The sequence below is a fragment of the Schistocerca piceifrons genome, chromosome 3 (assembly GCF_021461385.2).
Source record: "Schistocerca piceifrons isolate TAMUIC-IGC-003096 chromosome 3, iqSchPice1.1, whole genome shotgun sequence".
Lineage (NCBI taxonomy): Eukaryota > Metazoa > Arthropoda > Insecta > Orthoptera > Acrididae > Schistocerca > Schistocerca piceifrons.
The window spans coordinates 779,330,155-779,349,769 of NC_060140.1; the positions used below are offsets into that span (position 1 = coordinate 779,330,155).

General features: G+C 38.8%; 1 protein-coding gene across 1 annotated transcript in view; it reads right to left on the reverse strand.

Moving 5' to 3' along the window:
- Window positions 1-19,615, reverse strand: part of LOC124790071 (sugar transporter SWEET1-like) — a 165,740-nt gene that overhangs the window by 84,184 nt on the left and 61,941 nt on the right. Inside the window, exon 2 of the mRNA XM_047257635.1 lies at window positions 6,640-6,717. Coding sequence (XP_047113591.1) covers window positions 6,640-6,717 — 78 coding nt within the window. The remainder of the gene's footprint in view (window positions 1-6,639; window positions 6,718-19,615) is intronic.

The window sequence follows — 19,615 nt, forward strand, 5'->3', positions numbered from 1 at the left end:
AACAAAACATGAATCTCACTCTAAAACTTCTGCAATTAACACAACAATTAAAACAACAGAGGTTGTCTAAGACTGACTAAATTCATTGTTGCCCCAATCTTAATTTGTGAACAATGATTTTAAATACTTTTGTTTTACACCATACTTAGGCAGATACATATGGATTAATGAAAATTCAGTGATAATATATAGGAAGTCAACGTTACCACTGAAGAAAAAAGTTAGGGGATCAATGTTATCCTTTTTTAAAGAAATGTGAATTTTTAAAATTGCTTGTTCCTTTAACAGTGCCAGACAACTCCATTAAAATGTGTGAATTTGAACATATGAGACTCTGGTGATAGGATTAACCATTTCTTCTGGACCAAGAAATTTTTTCTCATTTGAATTTATAAAATATGAATGGCTTGCTTAAAAAATTATTTTGAACTATAATAGTTTTTAAATTTTATTGTAAAGTGTTTATTTCATTTCAACAAATTCCCTTGTATTATAATTTTTATTCTCAAGAAGATATATAAGTTTATACAGAAATGGAAAGAAATGGGTGAAACTGATCCCAGTGTCACTGTTACACTCAGGGGATCAGCATCACACTGGTTGACAATACCAATGAAAATGCTGTTGTTTGACGAGCAATACATGTTGGGAGTCGGTGCGCATGCACGCTTCAATGTTTGCATGACACTCGATCAGCTATGGTGATTTGGACCTTATTTTCGAAAAGCCCTCCTACTCCAAAGTTGTAATGCAGATTACCTTGGGTGAATGGCACTGCAATAACAAACTAAGGTATTATTGCCTGTAGAGATGCTGTAGCACATCCCTAAAATATCAATGTCTGGTAAAGTACCAGCTCAACAATACAGTGATGCAGGATCTTTACAGTGCTTTAAGTAAGAGCAATCTGCAAATATACCTTCACATGTTTATAGTAGTTTTCAAATAATTTTTACATGAGTAAAAGTACACTTGTTTGCTAAAGGATTTGTATTGCAAATCTATATAGCTTTTGTAATTAGATAGGCATTACTGTTGGGCTGATACAAAGTTCTGGACGGAATGTTAGTTTAACTGACTGATATTAAATACTAATTCTACTGACTTATCTGCCTTACTTCTGAGGGAAAACCTCAGATACCCTCCAGAGGATGCTGGGGCGTAAGTAAGAAAATAATGAAAAAAGCTGTACATGTCCAAAGAACATGTACAAGTGTAAATAAATTCCCTAAGATTATTACTTGATTAGTAGTCTTACTGTTGGCCATGCCAGATAGTGGAGCCCCATAACATTTCCGTGGGAAAGGCCGTGGCACATCGTTAGACTCTAAAAATTATACATAGCTTAGATATACTGTCTAAAAATAGCACACCAATGAGAGGTGTCTTTTTGTAAAGAGTCAACTGAGATAAGGCACCACCTGTATGTGCAGCATGAGCGGTGAGCAGGTATCTGAATTTGCTGACAGAGTGCACTATTCCATGCTGGCACTAGTTGAAGGTGCTTTGGGGGGTGGGGGGAGGGGGGTTAGAGGGAGGGGGGGGGGCTACCATAGAATATACAAGCAGATCACTCCAAGAACATCAGTAGTAGTAAACACATGAAAGAGAATGGTTGACTTTTTGGGTGAAGGTAAAAGAAAATACAGTGTTTAAAGCAAATTCACTGTCAAAAATAATTTACATAGCTAAACACAGCAGAAAGCCTGCTCTCTTTCAGTGACGAACTGGCACTTTGGAAAAAAAGTTATCGAGCATGGCAAGAAGTCAAGTTGGAACTGATTAGCAGATCCAGCTCATAACCATTATCAAAGGCAACTGTAAATCCAGTGTTAAAATATCGTACATTCAACCAGCTAAAGACAAAATGGTGTTACACCTGGTGTTGAGTACAAGGAAGCACAGTGGCACAGGGAACATGATAAATGCTGCAAGATTTATCTTGAAAGAAAAGCAATATAGCATCGGTTTTCATTGTAATGTACTTCACACATGACAAATCATAAAGTTAGACAAAGTAATGAAGAACGGGTTTGTAGGTAATGCATAGTTGTGGCAATAACTTAAGATGCAAATGTCACTCTATAATAAAGAAATGAATGTTTCACAAAGACATTTACATGAATTACAGCAACCATGAACCATGGACCTTGCCATTGGTGGTGAGGATTGCGTGCCTCAGCAATACAGATGGCCGTACTGTAGGTGCAACCACAACAGAGGGGTATCTGTTGAGAGGCCAGACAAACGTGTGGTTCCTGAAGAGGGGCAGCAGCTTTTTCAGTAGTTGCAAGGGCAACAGTCTGGATGATTGACTGATCTGGCCTTTTAACACTAACCAAAACGGCCTTGCTGTGCTGGTACTGTGAACGGATGAAAGCAAGGGGAAACTACAGCCGTAATTTTTCCCGAGGGCATGCAGCTTTACTGTATGGTTAAATGATGATGGCGTCTCCTTGGGTAAAATATTCCGGAGGTAAAATAGTCCCCCATTTGGATCTCCAGGCGGGGACTACTCAAGAGGACGTCGTTATCAGGAGAAAGAAAACTGGTGTTCTACAGATCAGAGCGTGGAATGTCAGAGCCCTTAATCGGGCAGGTAGGTTAGAAAATTTAAAAAGGGAAATGGATAGGTTAAAGTTATACATAGTGAGAATTAGTGAAGTTCGGTGGCAGGAGGAACAAGAGTTCTGGTCAAGTGAATACAGGGTTATAAATACAAAATCAAATAGGGGTAATTCAGGAGTAGGTTTAATAATGAATAAAAAAATATAAGTGCGGGTAAGCTACTACAAACAGCATAGTGAAAGCATTATTGTGGCCAGGATAGACACGAAGCCCATGCCTACTACAGTAGTGCAAGTTTATATGCCAACTAACTCTGCAGATGATGAAAAAATTGAAGAAATGTATGATGAGATAAAAGAAATTATTCAGGTAGTGAAGGGAGATGAAAATTTAACAGTCATGGGTGACTAGAATTCGAGAGTAGGAAAAGGGAGAGAAGGAAACATAGTAGGTGAATATGGTTGGGGGTAAGAAATGAAAGAGGAAGCCGTATGGTAGAATTTTGCACAGAGCATAACTTTATCATAGCTAACACTTGGTTCCAGAATCATAAAAGAAGGTTGTATACATGGAAGAATCCTGGAGGTACTGGAAGGTGTCAGATAGATTATATAATGGTAAGACAGAGATTTAGGAACCAGGTTTTAAATTGTAAGACATTTCCAGGGGCAGATGTGAACTCTGACCACAATCTATTGGTTATGAACTGCAGATTGAAACTGAAGAAACTGCAAAAAGGTGGGATTTTAAGGAGATGGGACCTGGATAATCTGACTAAACCAGATGTTGTACAGAGTTTCAGCGAGAGCATAAGGGAACAATTGACAGGAATGGGGGAAAGAAATACAGCAGAAGAAGAATGGGTAGCTCTGAGGGATGACGTGGTGATGACAGCACAGGATCAAGTAGGTAAAAAGATGAGGGCTAGTAGAAATCCTTGGGTAACAGAAGAAATATTGAATTTAATTTATGAAAGGAGAAAATATAAAAATGCAGTAAATGAAGCAGGCAAAAAGGAATACAAACGTCCCAAAAATGAGATCGACAGGAAGTGCAAAATGGCTAAGCAGGGATGGCTAGAGGACAAATGTAAGGATGTAGAGGCTTATCTCACTAGGGGCAAGATAGATACTGCCTACAGGAAAATTAGAGAGACCTTTGGAGAAAAGAGAGCCACTTGTATGAACATCAAGAGCTCAGATGGAAACCCAGTTCTAAGCAAAGAAGGGAAAGCAGAAAGGTGGAAGGACTATATAGAGGGTCTATACAAGGGCGATGTACTTGAGGGCAATATTATGGAAATGGAAGGGGATGTAGATGAAGATGAAATGGGAGATACAATACTGCGTGAAGAGTTTGACGGAGCACTGAAAGACCTGAGTCAAAACAAGGTCCCGGGAGTAGACAACATTCCATTAGAACTACTGACAGCCTTGGGACAGCCAGTCCTGACAAAACTTTACCATATGGTGAGCAAGATGTATGAGACAGGCGAAGTACCCTCAGACTTCAAGAAGAATATAATAATTCCAATCCCAAAGAAAGCAGGTGTTGACAGATGTGAAAATTACCAAACTATCAGTTTAATAAGTCACAACTGCAAAATATTAACGCGAATTCTTTACAGACGAATGGAAAAACTGGTAGAAGCCGACCTCGGGGAAGATCAGTTTGGATTCCATAGAAATGTTGGAACACATAGGCAATACTGACCCCACGACTTATCATAGAAAATAGATTAAGGAAAGGCAAACCTACGTTTCTAGCATTTGTAGACTTAGAGAAAGCTTTTGACAATGTTAACTGGAATACTCTCTTTCAAATATTGAAGGTGGCAGGGGTAAAATACAGGGAGCGAAAGGCTATTTACAATTTGTACAGAAACCAGATGGCAGTTATAAGAGTCAAGGGACATGAAAGGGAAGCGGTGGTTGGGAAGGGAGTGAGACAGGGTTGTAGCCTCTCCCCAATGTTATTCAATGTGTACATTGAGCAAGCAGTAACGGAAACAAAAGAAAAATTCGGAGTAGGTATTAAGATCCATGGAGAAGAAATAAAAACTTTGAGGTTCACCGATGACATAGTAATTCTGTCAGAGACAGCAAAGGACCTGGTAGAGCAGCTGAACAGAATGGACAGTGTCTTGAGAGGAGGGTATAAGATAAACATCAACAAAAGAAAAATGAGGATAATGGAATGTAGTCGAATTAAGTTGGGTGATGCTGAGGGAATTAGATTAGGAAATGAGACACTTAAAGAAATAGAGGAGTGTTGCTATTTGGGGAGCAAAATAACTGACGATGGTCGAAGTAGAGAGGATATAAAATGTAGACTGGCAATGGCAAGGAAAGCGTTTCTGAAGAAGAGAAATTTGTTAACATCGAGTATTGATTTAAGTGTCAGGAAGTTGTTTCTGAAAGTATTTGTATGGAGTGTAGCCATGTATGGAAGTGAAACATGGATGATAAATAGTTTGGACAAGAAGAGAATAGAAGCTTTTGAAATGTGGTGCTACAGAAGAATGCTGAAGATTAGATGGGTAGATCACATAACTAATGAGGAGGTATTGAATAGAATTGGGGAGAAGAGAAATTTGTGGCACAACTTGACAAGAAGAAGGGACCGGTTGGTAGGACATGTTCTGAGGCATCAAGGGATCACAAATTTAGCATTGGTGGGCAGCGTGGAGGGTAAAAATCGTAGAGGGGGACCAAGAGATGAATACACTAAGCAGATTCAGAAGGATGTAGGTTGCAGTAAGTACTGTCAGATGAAGAAGCTTGCACAGGATAGAATAGCATGGAGAGCTCCATCAAACCAGTCTCAGGACTGAAGACCACAACAACAACAACAACAACAACAGCAAAGTTACTCAATAAGTACATTGCAGGGATTTATGAACAGCAATCTATATGGCAATCCAATGTAGAACATAAATAATGGTAAGGCAGTATGATAGCTACAGTCTTTAAAACCTGAGTACTGAAAATGACACGCTACGTTCTTAAAGGAAATATTGATTGCTTTAGTTCATACTGTTGCAAGGGGCAACATAAGAGAAGTAAATGTCCATATTCACTATCATAAACATAAAAAGTTTGTTATTAATTCAGATAACTCTGTTTATTTAAATTATAGAATTATCAATGCATTATTCATCTCAGTGGGGGGATATGAGATGTAGAATATCACATTAGGGAATGTGATGTGTTATTCCCATGTCTTTGTAACCTATGAACGACGATCATGATCTTTGTGAATAGTTTTTTGTTTGTTAAGTACTGCATTTCAAATAGCATACTTTTGGAATGTTTGTGTGTTCCTTAAGTGAGTGAACATGACTTGAGATGAATACAGTGTATTTGCTGGCCCGGGCACCAGAAGCAGTCTTTCCACGTATAGTGGTGCTGTTCAGCTGATTACTCTGTGCCACCATCATCTCACCTGGGAAGAGGACAGCAGGCCATGGAAGAGTAGATTGTGACATCAGCACTAGTGTCACAGGAACAAAAGTTGAAGCTGCTGTTATGTTTGATTATATATCTATGCTATGCTTGGTAAAGAACAGTCCAACTGACTTACAACCACACTTCATGAGGGGTAACAAATTGTAACTTATGGTACAATATGTTTACATACTAGAAGATGTGCTCTTTTATTATTCAGTAGTTGGCTGAAGAAACAGACAAGCACCTGTCATTTCCAGCACAGACTGCAAAGGAGACGAAGTCCACCATCAGAAGATGAAAAGGTTTATCAGAATGAGAAAAATCGAAATATTTCAGTTTGGCATTTAAAAGGTATTGTAAGTTGAAATTCAATGTTAATACCAGTTTACACCAGGCATCGTTAGATCCCAATACCTTTGCAAGTCCACTTATCTCTACACATCCATTTCAACTAGTGTAGATCACACACGATGATTTTAGTGCTTCTTTGGTTACTTACCTTTCAGGAGAACCTGCCATCAGTGGAAAGCTAATTCACTTTTTAAGCTAAACATACAACTGAAATTCAATACGTCACGTGTACATATTAACAGGTCATGCAGAAAACTATCATTACACTTACGACAATAGTCCAGCAACGAACGTTGTTGGTTCACTCTCTCCTGTTGTCCCAGTATCAACAAAACCCTTGCATACTGGTCTGAAAATAAAGATAAATATACAGTCATAAGTATACTTTTAAAAAAATATTTGTAACAGAAGAATACCATAGAAGACCCTTTCGTATATAGCTTTGAAGCTGGTAGCAAATAAAAATGTTATTTCAATACTGGCAATATTAGTTTCAAAATCTGTCAAGAAAGTATATTAGATCAAAATAAAACTAGATCCATGCACTATAAAACATAATCATACAGCATACAATAAGAGAAAAGTTCTAGTATGGAATTCACTGTAACAATAAATGCAGTCATACGAAATGAGTACTGCTCACTGAATCTAAAAGCACTTTCAATGAATGTAGGTAACATCATGAAAACTTGTTCAAATCCAGTGAAGGCCAAGACACCTCCTATTTAATGCAGGTGATTATCAGTTACATAATATTCTGAAAGTAATTCTTTCTTAAACAGTCTGATACCTCCCCATTCATTTTTGCCTCTTTACATACTTCATATGAGGAATCACTAGTGGTGGCAGTGATGAATTGATAATAATGAAAGATAAGAGGATTTAATAATCAAGAGCATCTGATACAACTTGTATGTTCAGTACAACTATTTACTGCAAACTCCAAGATTACATACACTGTTCAATTATAATTACTAGTCAGTAAAACACTGACATTAGCAGCATGTGGGCACATGAATGGCCACCGATGTTGGAGCCATTTCAAAAATGTTCAAAAACAGTGTGTAACTGCAGTAACCACCCACAGTTACGAGATTTTTATGTTAAAAAACACCTGTGTGTTCTCTCATCTCAATTATACCAAATACTGATTACTAGTATTATTCCATACTTTTGGGTATATACTTCTGTAGTTGTTTTCCAGAATTCATTATACCATGTGTAGCATGATAACTATTTCCCCTTCCTATTCCATGCTTGTGTGCAAATAACAGTTCTCAGTGAAACTCTGAAAAAGGGTCTTTCGTTAATTTTATGACAGTGGTCCTTATAAAGTACAAAGATTGGGAGGTTGCAGCTGTATCAAAGGCTTTGCAAAGATGAGATCAAGACATCTAGCCCAACATCACTAGCTACATCCTTCTGGATCCCATTTAAAGTTGAAACCAGGGAAAACAATCAAAGATCACTACTCCACTTCTACCAAATTTCATTGACATATAATGCACAAAGGTAGATGTTGTTGTTGTTGTTGTTGTGGTCTTCAGTCCAGAGACTGGCTTGATGGAGCTCTCCATGCTACTCTATCCTGTGCAAGGATCTTCATCTCCCAGTACCTACTGCAACCTGCATCCTTCTGAATCTGTTTAGTGTATTCATCTCTTGGTCTCCCTCTAAGATTTTTACCCTCCACGCTGCCCTCCAATACTAAATTGGTGATCCCTTGATGCATCAGAACATGTCCTACCAACTGATCCCTTATTCTAGTCAAGTTGTGCCACAAATTTCTCTTCTCCCCAAGTGTATTCAATACCTCCTCATTAGTTATGTGATCCACCCATCTAATCTTCAGCATTCTTCTGTAGCACCACATTTCGAAAGCTTCTATTCTCTTCTTGTCTAAACAATTTATCATCCACGTTTCACTTCCATACATGGCTACACTCCATACAAATACTTTCAGAAATGACTTCCTGACACTTAAATCTATACTCGATGTTAACAAATTTCTCTTCTTCAGAAACACCTTCTTTGCCATTGCCAGTCTACATTTTATATCCTCTCTACTTCGACCATCCTCAGTTATTTTGCTCCCCAAACTGCAAAACTCATTTACTATTTTAAGTGTCTCATTTCCTAATCTAATTACCGCAGTATCACCCGATTTAATTCAACTACATTCCATTATCCTCGTTTTGCTTTTGTTGATGTTCATCTTATATCCTCTTTTCAAGACACTGTCCATTCCATTCAGCTGCACTTCCAGGTACTTTGCTGTCTCTGACAGAATTACTATGTCATCAGCGAACCTCAAAGTTTTTATTTCTTCTCCATGGATTTTAATTCCTACTCCGAATTTTTCATTTGTTTCTTTCACTACTTGCTCAATATACAGATTGAATAACATTGGGGAGAGACTACAACCCTGTCTCACTCCCTTCCCAACCACTGCTTCCCTCTGTTGTCCCTCAACTCTTATAACTGCCATCTGGTTTCTGTACAAATTGAAAATAGCCTTTCACTCCTTGTATTTTACCCCTGCCACCTTCAATATTTGAAAGAGAGTATTCCAGTCAACATTGTCAAAAGCTTTCTCTAAGTCTACAAATGCTAGAAACGTAGGTTTGCCTTTCCTTAATCTATTTTCTATGATAAGTCTTAGGGTCAGTATTGCCTCATGTGTTCCAACATATCTACGGAATCCAAACTGATCTTCTCCGAGGTCGGCTTCTACGGGTTTTTCCATTCGTCTGTAAAGAATTCGCGTTAATATTTTGCAGCCGTGGCTTATTAAACTGATAGTTTGGTAATTTTCACATCTGTCAACGCCTGCTTCCTTTCAGATTGGAATTATTATATTCTTCTTGAAGTCTGAGGGTATTTCACCTGTCTCATACATTTTGCTCACCATATGGTACAGTTTTGTCAGAACTGGCTCTCCCAAGACTGTCAGTAGTTCTAATGAAATGTTGTCTACTCCCGAGACCTTGTTTCGACTCAGGTTTTTCAGTGATCTGTCAAACTCTTCACGCAGTATCGTATCTCCCATTTCATCTTCATCTACATCCCCTTCCATTTCCATAATATTGTCCTCAAGTACATCGCCCTTGTATAGACCCTCTATATAGTCCTTCCACCTTTCTGCTTTCCCTTCCTTGCTTAGAACTGGGTTTCCATCTGAGCTCTTGATATTCATACAAGTGGCTCTCTTTTCTCCAAAGGTCTCTTTAATTTTCCTGTAGGCAGTATCTATCTTGCCCCTAGTGAGATAAGCCTCTACAGCCTTACATTTGTCCTCTAGCCATCCCTGCTCAGCCATTTTGCACTTCCTGTCGATCTCATTTTTGAGACATTTGTATTCCTTTTTGCTGGCTTCATTTACTGCATTTTTATATGTTCTCCTTTAATCAATTAAATTCAATATCTCTTCTGTTACCCAAGGATTTCTATTAGCCCTTGTCTTTTTACCTACTTGATCCTCTGTTACTGTCACTATTTCGTCTCTCAAAGCTACCCATTCTTCTTCTACTGTATATCTTTCCCCCATTCTTGTCCATCGTTCCCTAATGCTCTCCCTGTAGCTCTCTACAACTTCTGGTTTAGTCAGTTTATCCAGGTCCCATCGCCTCAAATTCCCACCTTTTTGCAGTTTCTTCATTTTTAATCTACAGTTCATAACCAATAGATTGTGGTCAGAGTCCACATCTGCCCCTGGAAACGTCTTACAATTTAAAACCTGGTTCCTGAATCTCTGTCTTACCATTATATAATCTATCTGACATCTTCCAGTACCTCTAGGATTCTTCCACGTATACAACCTTCTTTTATGATTCTTGAACCAAGTATTCGCTATGAGTAAGTTATGCTCTGTGCAAAATTCTACCAGACGGCTTCCTCTTTCATTTCTTACCCCCATTCCATATTCACCTACTACATTACCTTCTCTTTCTTTTCCTACTATCGAGTTCCGGTCACCCACGACTATTAAATTTTCGTCTCCCTTCACTATCTGAATAATTTCTTTTATCTCCTCATACGTTTCATCAATCTCGTCGTCATCTGCGGAGCTAGTTGGCAGATAAACTTGTACTACAGTGGTAGGCGTGGGCTTCGTATCTATCTTGGCCACAATAAGGCATTCACTATGCTGTTTGTAGTAGCTTACCCGCATTCCTATTTTCCTATTCATTATTAAACCTACTCATGCATTACCCCTATTTGATTTTGTATTTATAATCCTGTATTCACCTGACCAGAAGTCTTGTTCCTCTTGCCACCGAACTTCACTAATTCCCACTATATCTAACTTTAACCTATCCATTTCCCTTTTTAAATTTTCTAACCTACCCGCCCAATTAAGGGATCTGACATTGCAGATCCGTAGAATGCCAGTTTTCTTTCTCCTGATAACAACGTCCTCCTGAGTAGTCCCTGCCCGGAGATCCGAATGGGGGACTATTTTATCTCTGGACTATTTTACCCAAGAGGACACCGTTATCATTTAACCACACAGTAAAGCTGCATGCCCTCGGGAAAAATTACGGCTGTAGTTTCCCCTTGCTTTCAGCCGTTCGCAGTATCAGCACAGCAAGGCCATTTTGGTTAGTGTTACAAGGCCAGATCAGTCAATCATCCAGACTGTTGCCCCTGCAACTACTGAAAAGGCTGCTGCCCCTCTTCAGGAACCACACATTTGTCTGGCCTCTCAACAGATACCCCTCTGTTGTGATTGCACTATGGTACGGCTATCTGTATCGCTGAGGCACGCAAGCCTCCCCACCAACGGCAAGGTCCATCGTTCATAGGGGGGACTCTGGTAGATAGCAAGGGTTTCAGGTAGATAGCACACACAAAATTCACATAAGGCCATCTGATTGCTCATCTCTCATAAAATTTGTTACTGCACCATCCACTAAGAGTATTGTTTGCCTCACTATGTATGTGATGGTAAATTTTTAGTCTTCTCATCGATGGCTTCTGGTCTACAGCATGAAAACTTAATCCTACTGCCTCTTGATGAAATGCTAGTCACAAACATACATAGCTGAGCTGTAAACTTAAATCCTTTGTAACAGTTGACAAGGATTTCTGCAGACTGACTCATACAGTGTGCTTTACAATTTGATGGTCTCTACTTTAATCCTCAGTTCCATCAGAATTGTCTTTGTGTTTAGTTAGCACCATAGTAGACATTAATAGTCAAATCTAAATGAAACAAACTGTGCAAAGTTCTGGGGGGCCACCTTGATGTGTGACATGACATTTTTAGGAAATGGCACGTCCCACTTTCAGGCTTCCGTGATGATGAAATATGTTCATGATATTTAGTAGTATCTGGGCATCCCACTGTGGGACATATTATTACAATATGTGTAGATTGGAGACTGTCTGTGTGGGGCCGCTTGTTCCTTGTCATTGTCATTTGAAGGTGTTTAGAAGACATGGAGAGAAAGAAAAAGAAGGTCATGGCTACAATGACGCCACAAAGAGTGACTGTTGAAGTAGCTTGTATAAAGAGAACTTCTTGTTTTGATCGTGTCCAAGCAACATCGGTTTTTAAAAAGGTCTGGCAACCTGCTTCGTATACAAAGTTATTTTTTTAAGAGAAAGTGTCAAAATATTAACATACTGTTTCAGCACCCATCCCCGCACAAGGAGACGAATTCCAGTAAACACTGTTGCATCACAATTGGATGGAACTGACTTGCAGCGTGACCTCAGCAAACATCACGAAAGGCAACAGGGAGATATATCATTAAATATGAAGTGTGATCAAAAAGTAACAGGGATTTGTGTTTTTCTTAGAGAATTTTTATTCAACATCATCAACTTTGTTCCCTTCTGAGTAATCCCCCTGAGATATAATACATTTGTGCCAGCACTTTTTCCGATGTTGGAAGCACTCCTGGAACTCGCTTTTTGTTATTGAGTTCAGCTCTGTCACCGATTCAATGGCGACAAAACCGTGTCCTTTCATGGTTCTCTTCAGCCTTAGGAATTGATAGAAGTAATACGGGGTCAAGTCATAGGGAGTCACGATTGGCAAATATAGTGGCTGTGGCAACATAACAGTTCTGTTTTTTGCCAAAAAATTATGAACAAGCATGGGTGTGAGCAGGAGCATTATCCTGGTGTAATTTTGACGAGAGGTATCACCACAATTCTGGTCGTTTTCTTCACATTGCTTCACCCAAACAGAGCATAGCTTCCATGTAGTATTTCTTATTGACCATACGACAATAAGGTAGAAACTCATGATGCACAATCCCCCTGTGTTCAAAAGAACAGTGAGAAGAATCTTCACATGTTGGAACTCGTCAATTTTTTTTCTTTTTTTTTTTCCAGTCTTGGCTCTTTGGGCAGTTTCCATTGGGATGATTGGGCCTTCGTTCCGACATCATACCTGTACACCTATGTTTTGTCACCTGTTATAACTTTTAGAAGTTATGGATCATTATTGACTTCATTCAGCAATTCCTGAGCAACGTGTAAGTGACACTGTTTTTGGTCGAAATTCAACAATTTTGGGTCAAAATTCAACAATTTTGGAAAAAACTTTGCTGTTACACATTTAATGCCCAAAAATCTGGAAAAAAAATTGCTTGGCATGAGCCACAGGATATGCTGACATCAGCAACCTCTCTGATAGTGATTCGGCGATTTTCCAGAACCATTTTCTTTACTTCTTCCATACTGTCATTAATAATTATGCTAGGACATCCAGTGTGTTTTCATCTTGTTGACTCTCTTTGAAACATTTATACCACTCGTAAAGTCATAGCAGATTCACCAAAAGCCACAATCAACATTTCAAATGTGGTGCTGCACTTTATTCCACATTCCAAGCAAAATTTAATGCAAATTTTTTGATCCACCTTTTTTGAAAGTAAAGATTCACGAAGCACTCAAAAACATATAACCTTTTTGACCATCAACAATAAACTAAATGTTCAAAACTATTAAGAAAATGTGTACCAACAAGATAAAAAAAAGAAAAAGAAAAAAAGAAAGAATTGAAAGTTGGCTGTACAGAGCCCATGAAATTACAAAATTCCCATCACTTTTTGATCATATCTCATAATGCTACTGACATTATACATAGGAGGGTTACATATCACTTGCATAGGAAATACAACAGTGATAACACACTAAAAACTAACCAAAACTAACCAAATTCCATTTCATACTGTATAACAAGTTAAAATTGAGTCAACACACAGATAAACTAATCAATAAGCTCAGTTCAGCATGTTATGCCCTTTAAAGCTTCTCTTATTGCACTGACCTAAGGACAAATGTTGGCTTCTTTGGCACATTCTCGGTCCCTGTCATCTTATAAAATTATCTTCTATGCAGTAGATCTACAGTAAATAAAGTGTTTTCCTACCATCCAGCAGGAGTGAGCAGTGAGAATATTGTTCAATATAAATAACTGTACATTTTGCAGATGGCTTTTTAAGAATCTTGGAACTCTAACACTCAGTTTCCAATACATTTATTCCTTAATGGTTTTTGTTGCTTATAATAATGATCAGTTTCAGCTGAACTGTGATTTATACAGTTACCAGTACAAAGCAAGACACAAAAATAATTTCTACATAGACTCTGCCTCCTGGTTCGGAATGTAGTCATGTACTCTGGTGGAAAGATATTAAACACAATCCACCTAATATAAAGCAAGAAACTGGAAATCCATACCAACTCAAAAGACATTTACAAACATACTTCAATAACCATTCTTTCTATGAACTGTCTATATACCTAGATTCAAGAATTGGAAAGTTCTGTTGATTACGAGGCAAGTAACAGTGTTTGTTGATAAGATGTGTGACAAATAGTAATGTGCTGTAAATCGGACTCAGTATTTTCAAATGCAAGTACTTATTTTCTTTGAAAAATACTACTCTATCAACATAAATATTTAGGAAATTTAAATGACAAGAGTGCGAGTAGCATTATACAGTATAATGATAGTTTATTATTAATTATTATTAATAAAAGACACAGATTACATTTCTCTGGTATCTTTTGTCTTTTGCTGGTGTATACCTTGAATCTTGTCACGTCCCTAAGGGTTCTCTTTCCTGGTAGGATCTATGGAACATGGATGAATGAATGCTTTCTCCTTATTTCCATTTAATAGAAAATACACAAACAGTGAACTATGGAACATGGATGAATGAATGAATGCTTTCTCCTTATTTCCATTTAATAGAAAATACACAAACAGTGAACCTGGAGGGACTAATCAACAGTTGTGTCAATACATTCATTTCCATGAATTCATATGTGCTCTGGTACCTAATAGAATACTGCTAAATTCATGTGGCTTTGAATGTGGAGAAGAGACTCATACATATTTTGAAGGTGCTTCTCTGACGTTAACATATGTTGAATGGCTTGAAGGGAGCTTAGGGAGTTGGAGCAGATGGGAAACTCCTCAGCACCATTTCATCTCATCTGCTCTGAAGCCTCCAAGATAGCATCTGGTTCTGTATCAACAAGAAACTGCTGGGCAAGACATTGTGAGAATACAACAAAGCATGCATGAGAGTTTCCCTGCACTGCATAGACCCACCACATTAGACTACAATGTATGCTCACTTAAAACAAAATACAATCTAAATTTAAAAATACATTGTGGAAATAGTTTTTACTTTTATTTCCAACAAGGCATTGGTACACGTCCAAATTAGTGCAAACTTCAGTTCATTGTTACTATTTGAGTTTACATATTGCCATTTTGTCATTTAGAGACAGAGAATGGAGCTGCAGACGCTAGACCAGGGCCGCACAAACACAGAAAACCGCACGCGTGCAAAGCGAGGTGCAGCAAGTGCCTGCGCAGTGCATCGGTTCAACTTGGCATACTTCGCCTCAACTCGGCTTGCTAGGTGAGGCCGACGCTGTGCACTGCCGAATGCGCTGCCAGACGGCTTAGTCAACATTGGAATACGTAAGCGCAAGACAATTACTGGAATAATGGAACCATCTGCTCCAAAAAAAAGGGAAAATTGCCGAAAGTCAATTTTTGTGCGTTGTGACGATAAAGCCAAATGTCTAATCTGCGGTGCACTAATTACGTGTGTCAGAAAATCGTCTATTGAAAGGCACTACAGAAAATTGCATTCAGAAAAGTATAATGATATAACTGGGGATGCCAGAGAGGAAGAATTACGGAAGTTGCAAACTGTTGCAGAAGAGAATTCTGTATCTACAAACGAGGTTTGTTGCAAGTACTTTAGCATGTATATTTTGGTTAAAGGTCATGCGAAACGAAACAACATTTGTTTACATTCCTTAGTTTTCGTTTTCGCATAAATTATTTCTAACATATCTTTTTTTCTCTACTTCAGGGTGAAGAAGATGAGGGGTGTTGCGAAAGGACTCTCAAAGCTAGTTACAAAGTTGCTCTACGTTTAGCAAGAGCTGGGAGGCCATTTATGGATGAGCCATTAATAAAAAAACATTGTGTTGGACGTAGTAGAGACGATGAATCCCACATTAGCTCCCGCGTACAGCAGAATACCACTTTCCAGAATGACAATACATTGGAGAATCAACGACATTGCTAAGAATTTGCATGAACAACTGGCAGCTAAAATTGAAAACTTCCTAGCGTTCTCCATCGCACTTGATGAGTCCACGGATATTAATGACACGGCTCAGTTAGCAATATTTTTGCGTGGCGTGGACGACGACCTACATGTAACGGAAGAGCTCCTGGATATGATTTCGTTGAAGGACACTGTTACAGGGGCGGATATTTTAGCAGCTGTTGAAATGGCAGCTGAAGGAATAGGACTCCCTTGGGAAAAGCTGTTTTCCGTAACCACAGACAGGGCACCAGCAATGTGCGGTAAAGCGAAAGGGTTTATTGGCCTACTGCGGAAAAAACTTAACATGCCGAATTTACTTTCCGTTCATTGTTTTGCACACCAAGAGGCTCTTTGTGCGAAAGTTATCGGTTTCAAGGTGTGATGAAGGTAGTGGTGCGTATCGTGAATTACATTGCTTCTCATGGACTCACTCATCGTCAATTCAATGAATTTTTGATTCCTTTGTAGAGGAGTATCCAGATATTCCCTACCACGCTGAGGTGCGCTGGCTGAGCAAAGGGAAAGTGATTTCCTGAATTTTTCGACTACGCCACACTGTGGCTCAGTTTTTGGAGAGCAAAGGACGTCCGGAGCCACTTTTTGATGACCCTGAATGGCTCTCCTAAATGATTTAAGTCTGAAACTCCAAAAAGAAAACAATCTCATCACTGATATGATCAGCAAAATAAACGCTTTCCAGTATAAACTGAAGCTCCTCAAAAACAACCTTTCAGAGAAAAATACACAACACTTTCCTGAACTAGGTAATCGAGATATAAATTGTATCTTTATTAAAACAACCTGATTTTTATAACCGCTCTAATCGAAACGGTACTATGTTTTGTTTGACAGCATGTGTGCAGGAAGGAGCGCGCTTTGAAAAATACGTCGAGGTGCTACAGGCCCTTGAAAATGCGTTTAACGACCGATTCCAGGTAATGTGCCGGTATATGACATACAGCTAAATAAAGGAGATTGCGTTACATATGCAAGTGTAACATTACATTAAAACCAATAGTACGCGTTACATGTTTATTAAAATCTATCGCATTTTAGTACTTCGAAACAACGGCTTGCATTACTTTCATTTATTAACATTGGCTTTGTTATTGTTTCAGGAAATTACCTACCTGCAGCCAATTCTCGGTGTTTTTTTGAAACCTTTTTCGATGGATATTGAGAGCGCGCCTTCAGATCATTTCGAACTAATTGATTTGCAAAGCGATGTTCTCCAAAAGGATGTGTTTTACAAGACAAAAGGTTTACTCTAATTCTACCAGAATTTGCCGAAGGAAGAATTTCCCAAGTTACACAGAGAAGCAGCGAAGATTATTTCTATGGTTGGTTCCACTTGTGTATGTGAAAAGTTTTTTTCTGTTTTGTCTTGTACAAAAACTAGATTGCGTGCGAGTATTTCTAATTGTAAATTAAAAAATTCTCTCAGAATTGCTGTCAGCCAATCTCTTGTTCCAGATCTTAGTAGCATAATTGCAAATAAAATAAAGAGCATATAGGAAGATACATTTGTGTTGAAACCAAATTTAAAATTGTTACCATTGCAGTTTTATATAAATCTCTTTTGTTCCGGTACACCAAACTAAGCTCTCCATCTAGTGTACATTAGTATTTGGCAATGACGAAGACAATAGGGTAAAAGTTTTGAAACAGGTTGAGACAGGCGGCGCGAGCGACACAAGCTAAGGAAGTGAGAGGCAGCACTGTTGCGCAAAGGCGAGGAGTGGGGGGTCTGCACCATCGTCAACATAGCGCAGCCGTCTTCTGCACTCTGCACTGTGCGATGCACCGGTGCATGCACCTTGTGCGGCCCTGCGCTAGACAATGGTGTACCTGGTCGAGAAAGTGGAACATTTCCAAAATATTCTTCTGTTTGCATTCAATAAAGGGTGACAGCAGCAGCAGTCAGAAACATTTGCAATGTGTATGAGGTTAATGCCATTGGGCAGAGTATGGCATGAAAATGGTTTTCTCATTTTAAGGGTGATCATTTTGACATTAGTGATTCTCCACATTCAGGAAGACCTTCAGGGACTGATAATCATTTAAACACATGAATCCGCAATGATCCAAGTCAGTGTACTCAAGAACCAGCAAATGTGATCATTCCACCACCATGTGACATTTGCATGCAATGGCGAAGGTTCAAAAATCAGGTGTAAGCCAAAATCACAAAAATCAGCAGGTGGCCATATGCGCATTTGTGCTTGCTTGTGAACAAGACTGACCATTCCTATCCTGTGTCATTACTGCTGACAAGAAATGGTGTCTTTGTGCTAACATAAGGAAAAGAAAGGAATGGTTGAGCCCAAATAAAAAGAGCAACTCCCCATACAAAGATCTGTGCGCATTCACAAAAAAAAATATTATGCCTCTGGTGGCACACCGACAGAGTAGTGTACTATGAACTGCTTCCCCGAGGTGTAACAATCATTGCTGGCATTTACTGTCAACAACTGAGATGTCAACAACTGAGATGTCAAACTTACTGGCAGATTAAAACTATGTGCCGGACCGAGACTAGAACTCGGGACCTTTGTCTTTCATGGGTAAGTGCTCTACCAACTGAGCTACCCAAGCACGACTCACGCCCCATCCTCACAGCTTTAATTCCGCCAGTACCTCATCTCCTACCTTCCAAACTTCACAGAAGCTCTCCTACTAATACTATGAGAAATAAAATAAACAAAAAGAAATGGTTTACATTAATTTTTGGACTGTTTTCTTTTGTACCTTTTTTGCTTACTAACCCAGTAGTCTGTGGTATCACTATTTTTAATCATCATCACTACCTTCTAATAGCACGGCTGTGAAACTTATGTCTTTGTTGTCGCAAATATTTGGCTGTTTCTTCTGAATATATTCCTTTTTCTGAAGTTGTCATCATGGTGAGACCTGAGAACATAGCTATTTTTTTCCAAACACATATTACATTTTGTTTCTATACTGATGTGAGAATGGTACAATGTCTCTTGCTTCCAAACATATCACCTGCCCACCGCACACTCATTGGCTATGTAGAATTAGCTGACACATCCTCCTTCATTCCTGCCAGGCATCACAATAAGCGTCAACAGCATTGCAGCAAGAAACATGAAAGTATGCCACTGGCTGCTATCTAGACTTTTAGCATCTCTTGCAGAAATGAATGCTATTGTTGAGTATTTGTCCAATTTTAAACTCAGTTCAATTCTGACTACAAATGGATTCAGGCACAATTCTGACTACAAATGGATTCAGGCAAACTGCAGTTTAAATGTGGTACTGTAGATGTTTATAAAAAGCCAAAGTACTTGGTACAGATTCCCGTGGATGGCAAGACAATGAAAATTGTTACCCACTCACCATTCCCAGCCCAGTAATCATCATAGCTCTTAGCCAAGTTGGTGTCACTGTTCGTAGTGCTGAGCTTGCACCACTGTGAAAAACAGACTGCAGTATCTTCTAGTGTGCAGATCACATACACCCAACTAATACATAAATAAAATATCGCAATTACAATTCAGTCTCTTTCTCAAACTTTCACTCATCCTATGATCTAGCAAGATCTGTTGGTACTGTCTCCATGATAGGTCTTGCTGCTGTAATTTATTCTCGCAATAATAATTACAGCCCGTGTACTATAATTTATTT